General features: G+C 33.5%; 2 protein-coding genes across 2 annotated transcripts; both read left to right on the top strand.

Moving 5' to 3' along the window:
- The first annotated feature begins 9,068 nt into the window (after positions 1–9,068).
- Positions 9,069–12,601, top strand: LOC21399267 (cysteine-rich receptor-like protein kinase 10). Its single transcript, XM_024174134.1, has 7 exons — positions 9,069–9,896; positions 10,694–10,840; positions 10,948–11,048; positions 11,149–11,359; positions 11,551–11,788; positions 12,049–12,199; positions 12,297–12,601. Exons 1-7 carry the CDS (start codon positions 9,071–9,073, stop codon positions 12,597–12,599), a joined length of 1,977 nt encoding a protein of 658 aa, XP_024029902.1. The 5' UTR covers positions 9,069–9,070; the 3' UTR covers positions 12,600–12,601.
- Positions 12,602–15,541: 2,940 nt separating this feature from the next.
- On the top strand, positions 15,542–17,602 carry LOC112094073 (cysteine-rich receptor-like protein kinase 10; the record flags this gene model as incomplete). Its single annotated transcript, XM_024174109.1, is given in 6 exon segments — positions 15,542–15,670; positions 16,141–16,351; positions 16,532–16,675; positions 16,678–16,768; positions 17,200–17,350; positions 17,459–17,602. Coding segments are annotated over 6 exon segments (870 nt in total), but the record flags the coding sequence as incomplete, so codon positions are not given.
- Between the last annotated feature and the right edge of the window lie 1,774 nt (positions 17,603–19,376).

The raw sequence follows: 19,376 nt of genomic DNA, 5'->3' as shown, positions 1-19,376 counted from the left end.
ATTTCGGGCTATTCGGACGGGCTGGGGCGGCCTGGCCGGGTTCGGGCAACCAAATATAAGCCCGCGGCCCGTTCAAGTGCATTTTCGGGCTCGGGCGGGCGGCCTGAATTTTTCAGGCAGGTCGGGCGGGCTTAGGCAAAAACTTAGTATTATTGGGCGGTCGCGGGCAGCCCGTCCAAAGTTCCAGCACTCGATTCCTATGGTTTAATTTTTTTCACTTTTTCTTTATTTTTCTTTTCAGAAATAGAAAAGGGAACATAGATGAAAAGCAGAGAGAAAAAGGGAAAAATAAATTTAATTTGGGTCTCTACACCAAGCATTTTTGTTTATGTTGAATTCCTTATCTTGTTTTATTAGTCTATCTTCTCTCTCGTTACGAATTTGTTTATGCCTTCCGTAATGATGTTGTTTCATTATTCTGTTTCCTTCTTGGCTATTGATGATAGTATCACCATTAATGGAGATCTGATTACATGTGTTTTTTATTTTCTTTTTCTTTTTTAACGAAAGTGAATAGTTATCTTAAATTAATATATAGTTGGATTGGTTCCTGCAATTGGACTTTGGGTTTTTTTTTTTTTTTTTTTTTTGTTTAAAAAGTTCAATTGATTGAGGTGTCTCTTCAAGTAGAAATTTACTAGAGTGACTATTTAAAAAAGTAAAATTAACAAAATGATCTTCTTTCATTTTTTATAAAAAGCAACCACCCTGTCATTATTTGTATAAAATTGTCATTCCTGATCGTTCCATAATCATTTTATGAATAAAAATTTTTGAAAAATTATTTTACAAATTAATAAAACTTTCCTATTTGAGTCATTTTTACAAAGGCCTCTCAACTTGTCAAGTGCGTGTGTGTTAATATATCTTCTGCACATTTTATGGGAGAGCAAAAATATTGGTAGTGTACCCGGTAATAAAGTCAATGCATTTGAAAAGATAAATTGATAGTTTAATATGGAACATGTTTACTCTTGAAATTAGTGTTTCATTGTTATTGAGATTTCTAGTTACAAAGGCTTGACTCTGGTTAGTCCAAAATATTTACAATTTTCCTTTGTCCCTTTTTTTTTTTCTTAATGCATTGATCAGGTAACCAACTACAATTGCACTACTTGTACGGTAATTTTTACTTTTATCTTTTCAAAGTTTGTTTATTTCTTTCCAATGCTGCATGAATTTTTATTTATTTATTTTTTATAGAATTGTAAAGTTAATATGGTACAGACTACAATATATGAAAGATGTTGTTCTTATTGTTACTATTATTTTATTTTATTTTTATTTTTTTTCGTTTTAGAATCAACATCAAAGAGTGTGCGTGGCAAGTTCAAAGAGTGTTGCTCTTTTCTATTCGGTTAGTGCATATCTAAACATGACATCTTTAATGAATTGAGGAGAAAACAATTAATGTTCTATCTTCCACTTATATCATACTTATGTATCTTTTTAATGGAAAATGGAATACTTGTTCGTGCAACAACCAATACTTTTTTTTTTTTTTTTTTTACTCCTAACGTCTGTAATCTTTGCCTATTGTGCAGACCCAGGAAAACAAGGTCAATTGAATTGGTTGATAAGATGCAATTTAATAGAAGGAATTGCTGGAGGAATTCTATATTTGCAAGAGGATTCTCGGCTAAAAATTATACACCGTGATCTCAAAGCAAGCAACACCTTGTTAGATGAGAAAATGAATCTAAAAGTATCAGATTTTGGCATGGCCAAGTTGTTTGGAGTAGACCAAACTCAAGGAAACACCGGAAAAATTGTTGGAACTTAGTAAGTTTTGACTCCCAAACTCCTAATAATAATTTGATTCTTACAAGAACAAAATGGGACAATTATTAAGTGTTGACTCCCAAACTTCGTCTAATCACCTTTTTTTTTTTTTTTTTTTTTTTTTTTTTTTTTAATCCCTTTTTTTTTTTTTTTTTTTTTTTTTTTTTTTTTTTTTTGAGAAAAGTGGTTACATGCCTCCAAAATATGCTACGGAAGGATTATATTCCATAAAGTCTGATGTTTTAAATTTTGAAGTGGGAGGAGGAACACTAGCTTTCGCATAACAGATTGCGCGCTTAACCTCATAGCATATGTAAGATTTAGTGGCTTAAACAAATATGGTCGTCACAAATTGGTTTTTTAATTAAATAGTTATAAATCTCCTTATATATATTTACATACAGACATGGCATTTATGGAATAAAGGGAAAGCATTGGACTTTGCGAATCCATGTTTGCGAGACTCGTGTCATCAAAATGAATTTTTGAGATACATCCAAATTGGGTTATTGTGCGTTTAAGAAAACGCATTATTAAGGCCTACCATGTCATCAGTAGTTATAATGCTAAAAAGCAAAGTTCAGAGTCTTTCTCAACCTGAACGACTTGCTTTTATTAACAGTACATACACTAGCCACCAAGAAAAAAATAGCTGTTAATAGTCGTCCTGTCAACGAGATTACAGTTTTTGATTTTCTCCCCAGATAATGAGCAAGACAAGAAATTGTAGAATCATAAAACTAATGGCCGTGTTTGGAATTGATCCAGTTTTTATTTTTCACATTTTCGAGAAAGAAAAAATGAAAATATTTTCAAAACGACGTTTGATGTAATAAAGATAAAAAACAGAAATGAAAACGATTTTTTAGTTTAGTGTAAAATGAGAGATAAATGAAAAACGACTTTTAGTCGTTTTTTATTTTTTATTTTCGTTTTCTTCTCTCTCCAGCAGAAAGAGAGAAAAAGAGACATTAATGAGTTTTTTACACTGAAAATAATCTCTTGATAAAACTACTTAACGTATTTTTCAAAATGATTTATGTCCGAAATTGAAAACGTTTTCATTTTCATTTTCATACAAAAAAACAAAATCCTTTTAAAACGAATTCTAAACGCGCCCAATGTCTTATCATATAAATTAATCCAATGGAAAGGCTACAGCTATACATGTTTCTCAATCTTTTCTGTAATGTTCATTCATTAAGGAGTAGGGACTTCACCACTCCTAATTCCTCATCCTGTTTTTAATTAGTCAAATTACTTTTATTGACCGCTATTTACCTAAGCAAAGCTGTTTACTATTCTCTAACTCTTCACTCTTGGGAAAAATCTAGCAAACTGACCTTTTTGACTTGGCCTTTCATCAGCTGCGTCAAGGTGTACTTGGGAGGAAAAAAAGAAGTCATTTTGATATTTAAAGACTAGTAATTTTAAGGTAATTAGAGTACTAATACATACTGAAAAAAAAAGGTATTTCTACTTTTGATATCCCCATAAGATCAATCCAAATCATTTGAGTGGATAATGAAACCATTATTAGTTATTGGATGGTTCTACTAACATACCCCTTTTTATTCTCTACATCTCGTTTTTAAACACGCACCTTACGTTATTTAAAATGGTTGAATTTACTTTCTACACACTCTTATTATTCTAAAATTACCCCAAACTATTTTCATAGGATTATTAATTCTTGATCATTTCATTTTTCTTTTCATACCTGATATTTTATTTTAGTTTTTTATTTTAATATTATCATTTTTATATTTCTCTATTTTTTTTAGTTGAAGCTTTAGGCAACACGCCTTAAAATACTTTTTTAGAGAATATAAAGGATACTAAAAAAATAAGATAGAAAGCAATGTAATTCAAGAAATAAAAATAAATAAATAATACGGTAACTAAGTTATTATATTATTGAGGTATGATTAAAAATAAAAAATAAAAAAAGAATGAAAAATAAATAAATGAGCATAATAAGCATAAAAAAGAACAAAATGGAAAAAAAAATCAATTATACTTTATAAGAAACGAACAAAAAAATTAAAAAAAAAATAATTTGTCCTTTCAAAAATGAAATAATTAGAAAAATAAAAAACATTAACACAAAACAGAGGAAAAAAAGGCAAAAGAATAATCGCCATAAAACAAATGAAAGGAAAATGTAATATACCTCTATGTAATTTTTTGGAATAGCTATTGAGCTCTAAAAAATAAAGTTTTATCATAGATTTCAAAATAGCAATTGTTTGTAATTTGAGAATATCACGTGGAGTGTGTGAAGGGGAAAAAAAAAATATCATTATTTTTTATAATAAAATTTAATTATATAATAAAGTCTATTTTACTCGTTCTTTTGTCATTTTACATAAGAATCTTTTCTAATAAGAAATTATAATTAAAAGGGGAGTGAAGAATAAAAAAGGGTGTGTGAATAGAATGACCTTTAATTATTAACCGTTCAGATTCAGATTTAGAATTCTAACTGATTTCAAATTCAAAATTCTGACTGATTTTAGATTCAGAAAAAATGATTTCAAATTCAAAATTCTGACTGATTTTAGATTCAGAAAAAACGTTCACTGCTTGATTGGAAGACGCGGCATAACATTATCAGTGAAATTGCTAGAGGGCTTCTTTATCTTCACGAAGATACCAAACTAAAGATAGTACATAGGGATTTATAGTGAAGTACAACGACATGGTGGCAATCGGTTTGGCAAGAATTTTCTGTGAGGACCAGAATACAGGAAAGATCAGAAAAGTTGTTCTTCCTAAATACTAAAATTTTTATTTTTATTTTTTTACCTGTCTTTTGCATTCACGTGTTGTTCCTATTAAAGTTAAGAAACCATGTATGTAAATAGCGGATACATGACTCCAGCGTATGTAATGGAGGGAATATTCTCCACAAAATCAGACATTTTTAGTTTCGGCGTGATATTACTCAAAATCATTAGCGGAAAGAGGAATAATAGCATCAGATATGTATGTTCTTCATTAACTGAATTGGTATTGTACATTATGATTGAGCTGTAAATTCAAATATGTAGATTAAGAATGTAATATATCCTTTTGATCAATATCATGACAGGCGTGGCAATTGTGGAAGGAAGGAAAAGAGCTGGAATTTGTGGACCCTTTGATGAAGGAAACATGCTCGATTGAGGAAGTCATAAGAAGAAGTAGGGAAATAGTAGAAAATAGGCCAATATGAAAAGCTTAAAGAAGTATATAGGCCAATTTTTAGTTATAGAAATTAATAGGCCATAACTTGTCAAGTTATGGTTCATAACCAGAAAAGTTATGGACAAACTTAGCAAGTTATGGTTCATAACCAGATAAGTTATGGACAAAAACCGTGAATTATGGACAATAACTTGTCAAGTTTTGGTTCTGTTAGTGCATTTTATATTGGCTTATTTTTGGCAAATTAATTGTAAGATTGGTTGACATTTTAATTTGGTAGACCTCTTAAGGAAAGTCTTGTTGTCATGTTTATGGACTACAAATCAAATGATTTGATTGCTGAAAATGAAGAGTGGACTTTTAGGGGAATTAATGGCTGGCAAATCTTCAAGCTTGAGGAGAAAGTTGTGTGGGGACACAGGGTTGAAAACAGAAAAATCTAGATAGGCACATGAGCAACTTTGCTATATATACATAAGTGGCATACGTGAGTTTTTGGGCCCCTTGAAAAAAATATTGGGTAATCAAAAGATACATTTGGGGCATGGTTTTTATAGAAGAAATATTCAGAAAAAGTCTATGAGAGAGTTTGCATTTATGTGTTGATTGAAGATCGTCCTTCGGGAGAAGGATTAGAAGCTTTCAGGAGAAAGCGCACTGCCAGTCGAAGGGATTTCACCGTGCAGTTTTGAAGACGAGTGGTGCTCGCTGGACAAGGCCATTAAGGAGATTCGACACGGCAGCGACAACGTCAAGGAGGGAGTCTTTGGGTGTATAAGTCCGATTGGTGTTTGTAATCCTTTGAACTTAGTGGATTGTTCATTGTCTAGGCGAGCCCCGCAGAGTAGGTGTGCGCACCGAACTGCGATATCATTTTTTTGGTGTCCTTTACGTTTCTGTATTAGTTTCCTGCTTTACTATTTTGCTGGTTTAATTTTAGATTTTCTGTTACAAAAAGTGTTACAGTAAAGTATTGTAACACCACTTGTGACACCGGGATAAAAACGGACCTAACAATTGGTATCAGAGCAGTTCACTAACCCTTTGTTTGGTGAGATTTTGGTAGTTGATTTTGGGAGTTGGTCTGTTGTACCAGGAATGGATTTTTTGAAAGAAGGAGGTTCGGTTTCACACTCTTCACTACTTGATGGCACTAAGAAGTTCAACAAGAAGGAAAAAAGCCAAACTTTGGCAATGTCAACCATTTCTGGAAGAATATTATATTCAGGGGGAGTAAGACTCATAGAGGACTCAGGGGGAGCATTTTGCAGAGATCAATGACCCTAAAAGATGATCTACAGAAAAGTGTTATATCATGTGTTGCAACACTTTCTGCGACAACATCTTCTAAAAGGTTTTTCTTTTAGTATTATTTTTAACTTTGGCTGTATTTTCTCAAAAAGGGGGAGAACTGTTAATTCGCTTAGTTGGATTTTATCTTTTATCTTGTAATAGGATCTTTTTGTTAGTAATGTTAGTTTTGCCAAAAATAGCCAAAGGGAGAGATTGTTAGTGCATTTTATATTGGCTTATTTTTGGCAAATTAATTGTAAGATTGGTTGACATTTTAATTTGGTAGACCTCTTAAGGAAAGTCTTGTTGTCATGTTTATGGACTACAAATCAAAGGATTTGATTGCTGAAAATGAAGAGTGGACTTTTGGGGGAATTAATGGCTGGCAAATCTTCAAGCTTGAGGAGAAAGTTGTGTGGGGACACAGGGCTGAAAACAGAAAAATCTGGATAGGCACATGAGCAACTTTGCTATATATACATAAGTGGCATACATGAGTTTTTGGGCCCCTTGAAAAAAGTATTGGGTAATCAAAAGATACATTTGGGGCATGGTTTTTATAGAAGAAATATTCAGAAAAAGTATATGAGAGAGTGAGCCTTTATGTGTTGATTGAAGATCGTCCTTTGGGAGAAGGATTAGAAGCTTTCGGGAGAAAGCGCCCTGCCAGTCGAAGGGATTTCGCCGTGCAGTTTTGAAGACGAGTGCTGCTCGCTGGACAAGGCCATTAAGGAGATTCGACACGGCGGCGACAACGTCAAGGAGGGAGTCTTTGGGTGTATAAGTCCGATTGGTGTTTGTAATCCTTTGAACTTAGTGGATTGTTCATTGTCTGGGTGTGGCCCCGCAGAGTAGGTGTGCGCACCGAATTGCGATATCATTTTTTTGGTGCCCTTTACGTTTCTGCATTAGTTTCCTGCTTTACTGTTTTGCGGGTTTAATTTTAGATTTTCTGTCACAAAAAGTGTTACAGTAAAGTGTTGCAACACCACTTGTGACACCAGGATAAAAACGGACCTAACAGGTTCATAACCAGAGAAGTTATGGACGAAAACAGTAATTTGGCCTATTTATTAACTTATGTAAACTATTGGCCTATTAATTTTAATTCATCTCAAGTTTTGGCCTATTTCCCTCTTTCTCCCTAAGAAGTATGCACATTGGGCTTTTGTGTGTTCAGGAAGATCCAGCGGATAGGCCCACAATGTCGTCTGTGGTAGTACTCTTGGAAAGTGGATTGGTTTCTCTTCCTCAACCAAGTCAGCCTGCATTTTGTGTGCCTAGTGTGATACCAATCAATCAGTCTTCAATTACCGCTCTGTAACTGGTCTTACAACTGCTTCTAGTGTATCTTCCAGTTCTTAACCCCAGTGATTGCTAGTAGTAAACAATATTGCTGATACAGTGCCAAAATAAATGACATTGCTGATATAGTGCCGAAAGACAGAGCGACCATACTTTTCCTTTTCCATAACAAGAAAATTGATATTTCTTCTAAAACTTGATATTTCTTTTGTTATACTTATTATTTAGGACATGATGAAAATTGAAAAAAGAATAAACATGTTAACGTACAAGCTTTATATGCATTTTAAATAAAAATCTCAATATCAAAAGAGAGTTTTTTAAGTCTCAAACTGAGATTTCATCATGATTCAAGTAATATTGATAGCACGACATGCTAATATATAATGTGTATATTGAAAAAATGAAAAAAAAAAAAATACATTTGACTGCCAATTTGTACAAATTTCTTTTTTTCTAATTTTATGATATTTCTCAAATTTCTATATAAAGAACATACACTATAACTTGACTAAAATCAATATTTTTACCAATATTTGATCATGATGTTTATCAAAATTTTCCCAAAATTTTATCATAACTTTTTACACAAGATATTTATGGATCATAAATATTCGATAAAACCTCTAGTTGTGGGAGATTGTTAAGTTACCTCCAAAATACACAGCATATTTCTCCGATAATTGGAGTCGCCTAATGGATGATTGCAAGACATGTTAACAGAGGCTTCTACAATAAATGAAACAGAAAGCAAAAAAGACCTGTTAATAGAGTACACAATGTGAAACCCACAGTTCTAATTGCCAAAGTCACCACCATAGGTCATGGCCAACGTTGGACCCGGCCCATATTTACTTTCTTTTCTGTAATCATTTATAACGTTGTGAATACATTTCAAGAATATTAATTAGGTTTGGACGTCTAACCGACTATCCCATCCTTGCCCTGCATGCTTTTCGTCCTATGCGGAAAATTCCATTGCAAGTGTTTCTTTTGGATAACTAGATCAAGAAACTTCACAACAGGCACTTGATCTACATTGACCGTCATCTATCTGCGCCAACTGCCTGGGGGATTCTCTTTTATTATGGGGTCAAGAATATCATAATCCCGAACTTCTCACAACTAATCTGATGCAGCAGCTCATCGTCGCTTCCCTTATTATATTTACTTATACTACTTGTCATTTATTCTATCTTTTATTTTATTCGCTTATGTTAGCTGTCGTTTGGCCTTGCTATTTGCTATCTGTCTTGTCGTTTGCTTTGTAGCCTTATAAGGCAGGTTTTGTCGTTCAGATGAGAACCATTACCCTGATTATCAATACAATTTGCTCTGAGAGTTTCCTAGCTTCTTTGGTTTTGGTTGTGTCCCACTCAGGGAAACTTGGACGTTCGTCCTTTCTCTGTCCGATTTAGTCGGAAAACTGGTTTCTATCTGGCTCCTACGCCATAATCTTAAAAGAAAAATGTTTTCCATCAACACTCCCTCCCCTATGATTATGTTAATTCCATCTTTGCTTATTATATCAATCGGGCTGATTAACGTTGGAGCCATTACTTACGAGCCTACGTATCTATACCATTTTTGCGAAAACAAGACCAATGCCACCTCAAACAGCGTCTATCTATCCAATCGCAACACCCTTTTCGCTTCGCTCTCAGCCTTCGCGTCCCACGAATTCCAGAAAAACACGACCATCGCTGCCGGAGACCTCTCTGACGCCCTTTACGCGCAAGTTTTCTGCCGTGGAGACGTCAACGTCACCTACTGCCACGACTGCATGAGGTTCGCCATCAAGGATGTCAAGGAGCGCTGCCCGGGGGTCATCAGAAAGGCCATGATATGGTACGACCAGTGCCAGCTGCAGTATTCCGACTACCCCTCCTTCTTGGGCACCGTGGCTACAAGGCCCGGCGTATATCTTTTGAACACGGCGAACGTCACTGATAAAAACCGGTTTACCCGGGTGCTGAACAACACCATGAAGGAGGCGGCTGTGGAGGCTGCGAGAGGTGGGCTCGGGGAAAAGAAGTTCGCAACGAGAGATGCAAACTTAAATGGGTTCCAGACTCTGTTCAACTTGGCGCAGTGCACGCCGGACCTGTCGGGTGAGGACTGTGGTACGTGTCTAACGGAAGCCATAGGAAGACTTCCCGTGTGCTGCGATGGGAAGTTAGGGGGAAGAGTTCCGTTCCCCAGTTGTCATATTAGGTACGAAGTCTACCCCTTCTACACCGTTTCCGCAACGTCTGTGACACCTAGTGCGGCACCGCCCGTAAATATGACCCTTCAGGTACCGCCAGGTTTCGTAGGGAGGTCGAAAGGTACGTAGTTTGTTTTTTTGGAAAAAAAAAAAATTGTAGCAAATAACAAATTTTTAAAATTAAATTAAGTAAATAACAGATTTTAAAATTATTTAAATTAAACAGTAGTTTACATGCTAAAAGAATCATTTACTATGTAAATAATTTATTTAGAACATGTAAAAAAATAACTTATGTGGTAAAGATTAACCGTAATTGGGTAAATGAACTATTTAAACGATGAATGAATTCAAATAATTTTAAAATATGCTATTTATTTAACTGAGTTTCATAAATATGTTATTTACTACTTTTTCTTCTTACATAATTTGAACAATTATGCTCATGTTTGATTCACTAGTTCAAATTTTCTTTATTGGAATAGAAAATTTTTAATTGTGTGGTTTAAATTGGAGTTTGAATGTGCAATTAGAATTTTAATCTGAATAGTAAATAAAATTGAAATTTGTATTTGGCTGAGGTGAAAAACAGTGAGAGTTGGCATCTTTTTACTATTTAAAAATAGTTTGAACCGTTGAATTTAAGAAGCTAAAATTTAAGCTCCTATTTAGTTCGCTGGTTTGAATTAAATTTGTTGATTTGAACTTTTTTATTTGAACTAAAAAATTCAAACTGTATGGTTTAAATTGTAGTTTGAATTAACGTTTAGATGTACATTGTGATCTAGTTGTCCATCATCTTGTCATGTGTTTTCGTTTCTTTCTTTTATGCATTTGTTTATCTGAGAGAGATTTTTATCTTGCTCTTTACGAGAACGATGTCATGTTATATGTTAATTCTAGCTAAACTGTAAGCAGGAAAGAAAAGAGTATCGTCGGTGATCATTATTGTTGCCAGTGTAGTCCCCGTTCTTGTCACTGCATTGCTAGTTGCCACAGGTTACTACTTTCGCATAAGAGCCAGAAAGAAGCACAATGCTCAAATTGAGCAAGACAATGGTGAAGAGAACTTCTTAAACTAGTTTGTTATATATTGAATCATACGTGATTATTTTATCATTTTAATTATACGTTCTACAGGTGTGTGATGTTTTCACAATATATATATATATATATGTCCTTGCAGTTCGATTTTAAAACTATCGAAACCGCCACAAGCAAGTTTTCTGATGATAACGTGTTAGGAGAAGGTGGATTTGGTAAAGTTTACAAGGTACGTCGTACATGGGCAAATGTCGTTCCCTTTCACATGTATGTGTATGTCAAGCCTAAAGAAAAATGAAGTGATTTTATAAGCTATATATTTTGATCAGGGAAAGCTTCAAGATGGACGAGAAATAGCTGTCAAGAGGTTATCCAAAAGCTCTGGACAAGGTGCAACCGAATTTAAGAATGAGGTTGTACTGGTAGCCAAGCTTCAACACAGAAATCTTGTGAGGCTTTTGGGATTTTGCTTGGAAGGAGATGAAAAGATACTTGTCTATGAATACGTGCCCAACAAAAGCCTTGATTATTTTCTATTCGGTTCGTGTGTCTAAACACATTTTCTAGTTGAGGAGAAGATTGTTTCTACTAATTACCATTTTCTAATTGGACTGATGATGCATAGACTAATTATCCTTCGAACGGAATGATGTGCGAGTGTGTGTAACAAGAGTACTACTTTTTTTTTTTTTTTTTTGCTATTAAGATATATGTGTCCTTTCAATGTGCAGATGCAGAAAAAAAAGGTCAGATGAAATGGTCAACAAGATGTAACATAATCGAAGGAATTGTTCGGGGAATTTTATATCTGCATGAGGATTCCAGGCTAAGGATTATACATCGTGATCTCAAAGCAAGCAACATCTTGTTAGATAAAAATATGAATCCGAAAGTATCGGATTTTGGCATGGCAAAAATGTTTGGAGAAAACGAACCTCAAGGAAACACTAAAAGTGTCGTTGGAACTTAGTAAGTTTCGGTTTAACTCTCTATACAATACTTCAAAAGAATAAATTTTCCGTTTGCAAATACTTCATGATATGGTTCATATGCAAATTACAATTATTATTTCTGTAACATAAGCACTTTTGGCAAAAATTAACAACTTATATTGACATAGGAAATGCATAGAAACGAATGCCATGCATCGTGCACACGATACTAATTTTGTTTACTTTTATTTATTATTTTTTGATAATAACATGTTTATATTCTGCTTGTGATTAAAGTGGTTACATGGCTCCGGAATATGCAATGGAAGGATTATATTCTGTAAAGTCGGATGTTTTTAGTTTTGGAGTGCTCTTGCTTGAGATTCTAAGTGGGAGAAAGAACACTAGCTTTCAAATAACAGATTCTGCGATAAGCCTTGTAGCACATGTAAGGTTTTGTAGCTTAAACCAATAAATGGTCGTCACAAATTGGGTTTTCAGTTAAACATTAATCAACCTCCTTACATATTTTACATATGGTACAGGCGTGGCAGTTATGGAATGAAGGGATAGCGTTGGACTTGGTGGATCCATGTTTGAGATCAGATTGTCATCCAAATGAAGTTTTGAGATACATCCAAATTGGATTATTATGCGTTCAAGAAGACCCATTATTAAGGCCTATCATGTCATCAATTGTTCTAATGCTGAAAACTGAATCTCAAAGTCTTTCCCAACCTGAACGACCAGCCTTTATTACCGGCAGATATACTAGCCACCATGAAATAATAGCTGTTAATAGTTGTACTGTCAATGAGATGTCAGTTTCTGATTTTCTCCCAAGATGAGCACCGAGACAATAAATTTTATTCTCATGACTACTCTTTTGCTTAGATTAAAACTAATGTTGGCACTTTGAAAAATAATTTTTTGTATACAAAGTAAGGGGGGTGGTTTTTTTTTTTTTTTTTTTTTTTTTTTTTTTGTGATTTGTAAAATAAGGAATACTTTTTTTCTCTTCCAACACTATTTAGGTGAAAATCTTCATTTGGCTAAAATACTGGGGATGATTTTGTAATTATGACACTAAAAAATCAATACTGTGAAACCCGCATTTCACAAAAAAAAATAATTGGGGATATTAATGATTATGGCACTAAAAAATTGTTAAACATTATGGTTAAGGTTACCTCAGTTTACTCGCACCATACTACTGAGAATACTTAACATAGGGAGTTCGATTCTGTTCCAAAAATACTGTTTTCTTTATAAAAAAGAAAATTACAAAAAACCCAGTCACTTAAAAAATGTAGAGCATGAAGTAATTTTGATTAAAAAAAAAAGGCTTTAGCACAATTGTCCCTGAACTTATCGTGCTTTAGTAAATTACCACAAGCTATCTTTAATTCCCAAAATATTGTATTTTCTTCAATAAGTTTTAAAAAAAATGTTATTTGCTCTAATTTTTGAAAATACCAACCACAAGTCCACAAGCTATCTTTAATTACCAAAAACCTCATTAACCCTAATTGGGCCAAAAAAACAAGAAAAGAAAGGAAAGCAAGGTGAACTGAAAATGAAGAAAAAATAACACTGGTAAATGATTGAGCGCGAGTTTGATATTCTTGCATTCCTTTTTTTTTTTTTTTTTTTTTTTTCTCTCTCTTTAACGAAATTAAACTTTCCGCTGTCTATTGAAGACAACTAATTTGCCTGAAATTTTGATTCTCTATTTGAACGTTCCTATGAAATGAATGAAACGAAAGAGATATATAGTCGGCCAAAAACAAATTTGACTTTTGTTAATTTAGGATAGAGCTTAGAGACTTCATGTTCTTTTGTCCAAAAAACTCAAAAAAAGATAACTCAAGTTTCAATTTTATTCAAGTTCACGTTCTTTTAAGTTTCAACTTTATTTAATTTTACTCAGCTTTATTGAAGTTCCAACTTCAACTCAAGTTATAACTCAAAAACTACACTCAAGTTACACTCCAGAAGAACAACCTAGACTGCATGCTTATGACTCTTTCCAGTCTGACTAGATGACTTTTCCAACTGCTTAATCTACAGAAGGGCTGAGATGATCTTTCCTCTTCCTTTCCCTTGACGTTCTAGCAACTATAGAGTCCCGTTCATTCAGAACACTTGAAATTTCTATCAACATATTGTTATTCACTTTGATATCGATCGCTTGCTAGTAATTTCTCCTTTCTTGTCTAGTCTTTTAATTAATTTATAGATAATACATAATAAAACTGTTATAAGATCTGTTTTTACATAGGTGTTACAAGGAGTGTTATAATATTTTCTGTAACACTGGTCATTAATAAAATACTCGGCTTGAATTGCAGCTGCCAATGATATCACTATGAAAGACTCCTTGCAGTTTAATTTTAAAAGTATCGAAACTGCCACAACCAAGTTTTCTGATTATAACATGTTAGGTAAAGGCGGATTTGGTGAAGTTTATAAGGTACATATCATAAGATGTTGCTTTCATTCACACACACACACACACACAGAGCAAAATGGGCTAGTGGCACTGTTAATTCATGTGTTTATTACATAATATATAACTTGAAAATTTATAGAAATAGTAATATTATGTGCAAAATGTCCTCTTCACTACTGTTACAACTCATTGAATAATATTATAACATTTTGTAATTAATTTAACTATTTAAGTAAAATTTTCAACTATATTCGATAGCTTTGTGAATTATCTATATTATATTTCACATTATCTATATTATATTTCAGAAATCCGTTCTCAAAATTTAGCGGTACAGAGACCAAAACTATTCAAAATAAAAATTTAGGAAGTAGCCTGGTAAAATAAAAAATTCAAAATCCAAAATATCACGATATTCAAAGTCGAAGGACTGTCAATAATCAAAATTAAGCTAATTATGTAATTATGATTATATATGTATACAGTTTTAGGGAACGCTTCCAAATGGACGAGAAATAGCTGTCAAAAGGTTATCCAAGAGCTCTGGACAAGGTGCATTGGAGTTTAAGAATGAGGTTGTGTTAGTGGCAAAACTTCAACACAGAAATCTCGTAAGGCTTTTGGGATTTTGCTTGGATGGAGATGAAAGCATACTTGTCTTTAACGAAATTAAACTTTCCGCTGTCTATTGAAGACAACTAATTTGCCTGAAATTTTGATTCTCTATTTGAACGTTCCTATGAAATGAATGAAACGAAAGAGATATATAGTCGGCCAAAAACAAATTTGACTTTTGTTAATTTAGGATAGAGCTTAGAGACTTCATGTTCTTTTGTCCAAAAAACTCAAAAAAAGATAACTCAAGTTTCAATTTTATTCAAGTTCACGTTCTTTTAAGTTTCAACTTTATTTAATTTTACTCAGCTTTATTGAAGTTCCAACTTCAACTCAAGTTATAACTCAAAAACTACACTCAAGTTACACTCCAGAAGAACAACCTAGACTGCATGCTTATGACTCTTTCCAGTCTGACTAGATGACTTTTCCAACTGCTTAATCTACAGAAGGGCTGAGATGATCTTTCCTCTTCCTTTCCCTTGACGTTCTAGCAACTATAGAGTCCCGTTCATTCAGAACACTTGAAATTTCTATCAACATATTGTTATTCACTTTGATATCGATCGCTTGCTAGTAATTTCTCCTTTCTTGTCTAGTCTTTTAATTAATTTATAGATAATACATAATAAAACTGTTATAAGATCTGTTTTTACATAGGTGTTACAAGGAGTGTTATAATATTTTCTGTAACACTGGTCATTAATAAAATACTCGGCTTGAATTGCAGCTGCCAATGATATCACTATGAAAGACTCCTTGCAGTTTAATTTTAAAAGTATCGAAACTGCCACAACCAAGTTTTCTGATTATAACATGTTAGGTAAAGGCGGATTTGGTGAAGTTTATAAGGTACATATCATAAGATGTTGCTTTCATTCACACACACACACACACACAGAGCAAAATGGGCTATTGGCACTGTTAATTCATGTGTTTATTACATAATATTTAGCTTGAAAATTTATAGAAATAGTTTTATTATGTGCAAAATGTCCTCTTCACTACTGTTACAACTCATTGAATAATATTATAACATTTTGTAATTAATTTAACTATTTAAGTAAAATTTTCAACTATATTCGATAGCTTTGTGAATTATCTATATTATATTTCACATTATCTATATTATATTTCAGAAATCCGTTCTCAAAATTTAGCGGTACAGAGACCAAAACTATTCAAAATAAAAATTTAGGAAGTAGCCTGGTAAAATAAAAAATTCAAAATCCAAAATATCACGATATTCAAAGTCGAAGGACTGTCAATAATCAAAATTAAGCTAATTATGTAATTATGATTATATATGTATACAGTTTTAGGGAACGCTTCCAAATGGACGAGAAATAGCTGTCAAAAGGTTATCCAAGAGCTCTGGACAAGGTGCATTGGAGTTTAAGAATGAGGTTGTGTTAGTGGCAAAACTTCAACACAGAAATCTCGTAAGGCTTTTGGGATTTTGCTTGGATGGAGATGAAAGCATACTTGTCTATGAATACGTGCCCAACAAAAGCCTTGATTATTTTTTGTTCGGTTTATGCATATCTAAACACGTCTTTGATTAAATGAGGAGAACAATGTTCTATCTTCCAATCGCATGATATTGCTACATATCTTTTTCATGGAGAATGAAATAGATATGTATGCAATAAACCTATGCTCTTTGTTGTTATATCATGCTTCTTACATATGTTCTCTCTGCCTGATATGCAGATCCAAAAAAACAAGGTCAATTGAATTGGTCGGCAAGATGCAACATAATTGAAGGAATTGCTCGAGGAATTCTATATTTGCATGAGGATTCTCGGCTAACAATCATACACCGTGATCTCAAAGCAAGCAATATCTTGCTCGATAAATAATGAATCTGAAAGTATCAGATTTCGGCATGGCCAAGATGTTTGGAGTAGACCAAACTCAAGGAAACACTAGAAGAATTGTTGGAACTTAGTAAGTTTTGAATTTTCAAACTACTTATAATAATGTGCTTCAAAATAGTTTTAACTTTTATCTAATATGTTATTTTACAGAAATCAAAGGATATTGGGCCTAACTCAACCTAACAAAACCGACTTGTTAGGGGAGGATTGCTCTCACCTTATTAAGTGGATCATGCTAATATCCCCAGCCAATGTGAGATTCTAATACGCCCCCTCACGCATAGCGTGGACCATGCCAAACTGCTGCATATAAGTCGATATTGGGGGACCCAACATTGTAAAACTGTGTCTGCTCTGATACCATTTTACAGAAATCAAAGGATATTGGGCCTAACTCAACCTAACAAAATCGGCTTGTTAGGAGAGGATTGCCCTCACCTTTTATGGAATTCTAATAATATATGTCTTATCACCTTTTATGTTTTTCTTCTGCAATATAAGTGGTTACATGGCCCCAGAATATGCTATGGAAGGATTGTATTCCATAAAGTCTGATGTTTTTAGTTTTGGAGTGCTCTTGCTTGAGATTCTAAGTGGGAGGAGGAACACTAGCTTTCACATAACAGATTGTGCGCTTAGCCTGGTAGCATATGTAAGATTTAGTGGCTTAAACAAATACAGACGTCACAAATTCGTTTTTCATTTAAATAGTAATCAATCTCATTATATATTTTATATATGGTGCTTGATCATCATACAGGCATGGCAGTTATGGAATGAAGGGAAAGCATTGGATTTAGTGGGTCCATGTTTGGGAGACTCATGTCATTCAAACGAAGTTTTGAGATGCATCCAAATTGGGTTATTGTGCGTTCAAGAAGACGTATTATTAAGGCCTACCTGATGTGAGAAGCGAAGCTCAGAGTCTTTCTCAACCTGAACGACCTGCCTTTATTACTAGTCGATACACTAGCCATCAAGAAATAATAGCTGTTAATAGTTATTTTGTCAACGAGATTATAGTTTCTGATTTTCTACCAAGATGATGAGCGAGATAAGAAATTGTAGAATCATAAAACTAATGTATCGTATAATTTCCTTCGACTCAATCGTAGTTGCTTGGATTCTCGATGCACTTTCACTCAGAATAGGAAAAGCGAAAACTGGTATTGAGGAGATATCCACACTCTGTTTGTACTTGCATGATTTGCGTTAATATTTAAACATTGAGGCTCACTGCATCAGTGAGAACACTCGAAAAGAAAAAAGGAAAAATATTTAAAACAAAAATCTAAACCCCATACGGTTTAAAGTTTTACGCACCTTTGCACGTTAACGATGTATTACATTTTAACGCTGAATTTTAGATAGGAAATTATGTGGCCTCCTTTGAATTTCAATATCTCATTTACAAAAAAAAAAAAAAAAAAAAAAAAAAAAAAAAAAAAAAAATTCAACACCTTACAATCATTAATAGTTCAAACATAACAGTCTGATTAGTTAAGTTCATTTAATCTGTGATCGTTGGATCATAATCCTCAACTCTACGTGTCGACAAACACATCACGTGCGAAATTTTCTATTTATGTCCCCATCCAATTACCTTCCCATGTTTCTTCTCGCATTTATTTTCTCGCTAGACTTGACCTTCTGAGGCGCATACGACCACCAAAATCCTCCTGTGCGTACCGTGCAGTGAGGAGAAGTTACACTTGTCAATATTTGTTGTCATAAAAAAAAATCCAAGTATTCAACCCGACGTGCTTTTTGTGGCTGATCACCACTTAGTCCTTTGTTTTGGCTCTCTAGTACGAGAGCTGAAAAACAGCAAATCAAATGGAACCTTCTCTATATATAGATTGGATGAAGGGCCTTGGCTGCCTTAGGCATAGGAACAACTTCCACCGGGCCCAAAGTCTCCTTTAGCTCGGCCCCAAGACTATGAATTTTTATTTTTCTCTTATTTGCTCTTTATTAAAAATTACTAATTGTCACATCCACATAATATTTTTTTGGACAAAATTCAATTGTATAACCTCAAGTTTTGATTTTTACACATATTATTATTATTTCAAACTTGAAATCTAAAGTAAACCAAAAATCAACCATAATACTATACTAAGTGACTAGTTTTTGGTGAACTTTAAACGGTGTAGGGTGTTCGGTTCACCAAAAATAAGATACAATCATATATATGAAGGTAAATAAATTGTTGCATTGTAATTTTAGTATAAAATTTTAGTTTAATTCATGCCATCTTGAAAAGAAAAAAAAAAAGTTTAAAATTGTTGCTTACTAAGTTTTAGTTCTAATTTTAGTTTACAATTAGATTAGAATTAGATATATGAAGGCAACAAATTTTTGGATTAATTATAGTTCTTTAAACTCACTAGTACACCAACTAATCAATGTCAACCCACGCCCCTCTTCCCTTTCCTTTTGCTACATAACGTTACCATTGGTGGCAGAGGCTTAAATACCTTCTTATGTTAGCCCAGCAGCCAACAGTATATTCTACATTGGACAAACTTCTGCTCCGTTTGTTTTGGGGGTTCTGGTCTGATTTAGGATCATAGTTCTTGATTTGTTAGAGTGTTTTTCTCTCATAAAAAATTTAAATTTCAAAAATCAGATATATGAACCATAATTCTGAACCCATGAACCAATCGTCACCTTAA

Source organism: Morus notabilis, unplaced genomic scaffold, assembly GCF_000414095.1.
Source record: "Morus notabilis unplaced genomic scaffold, ASM41409v2 Scaffold623, whole genome shotgun sequence".
Classification (NCBI taxonomy): domain Eukaryota; kingdom Viridiplantae; phylum Streptophyta; class Magnoliopsida; order Rosales; family Moraceae; genus Morus; species Morus notabilis.
The sequence above is the reverse complement of the archived record's forward strand: the minus strand, read 5'-3'. Positions and strand labels throughout refer to the sequence as shown.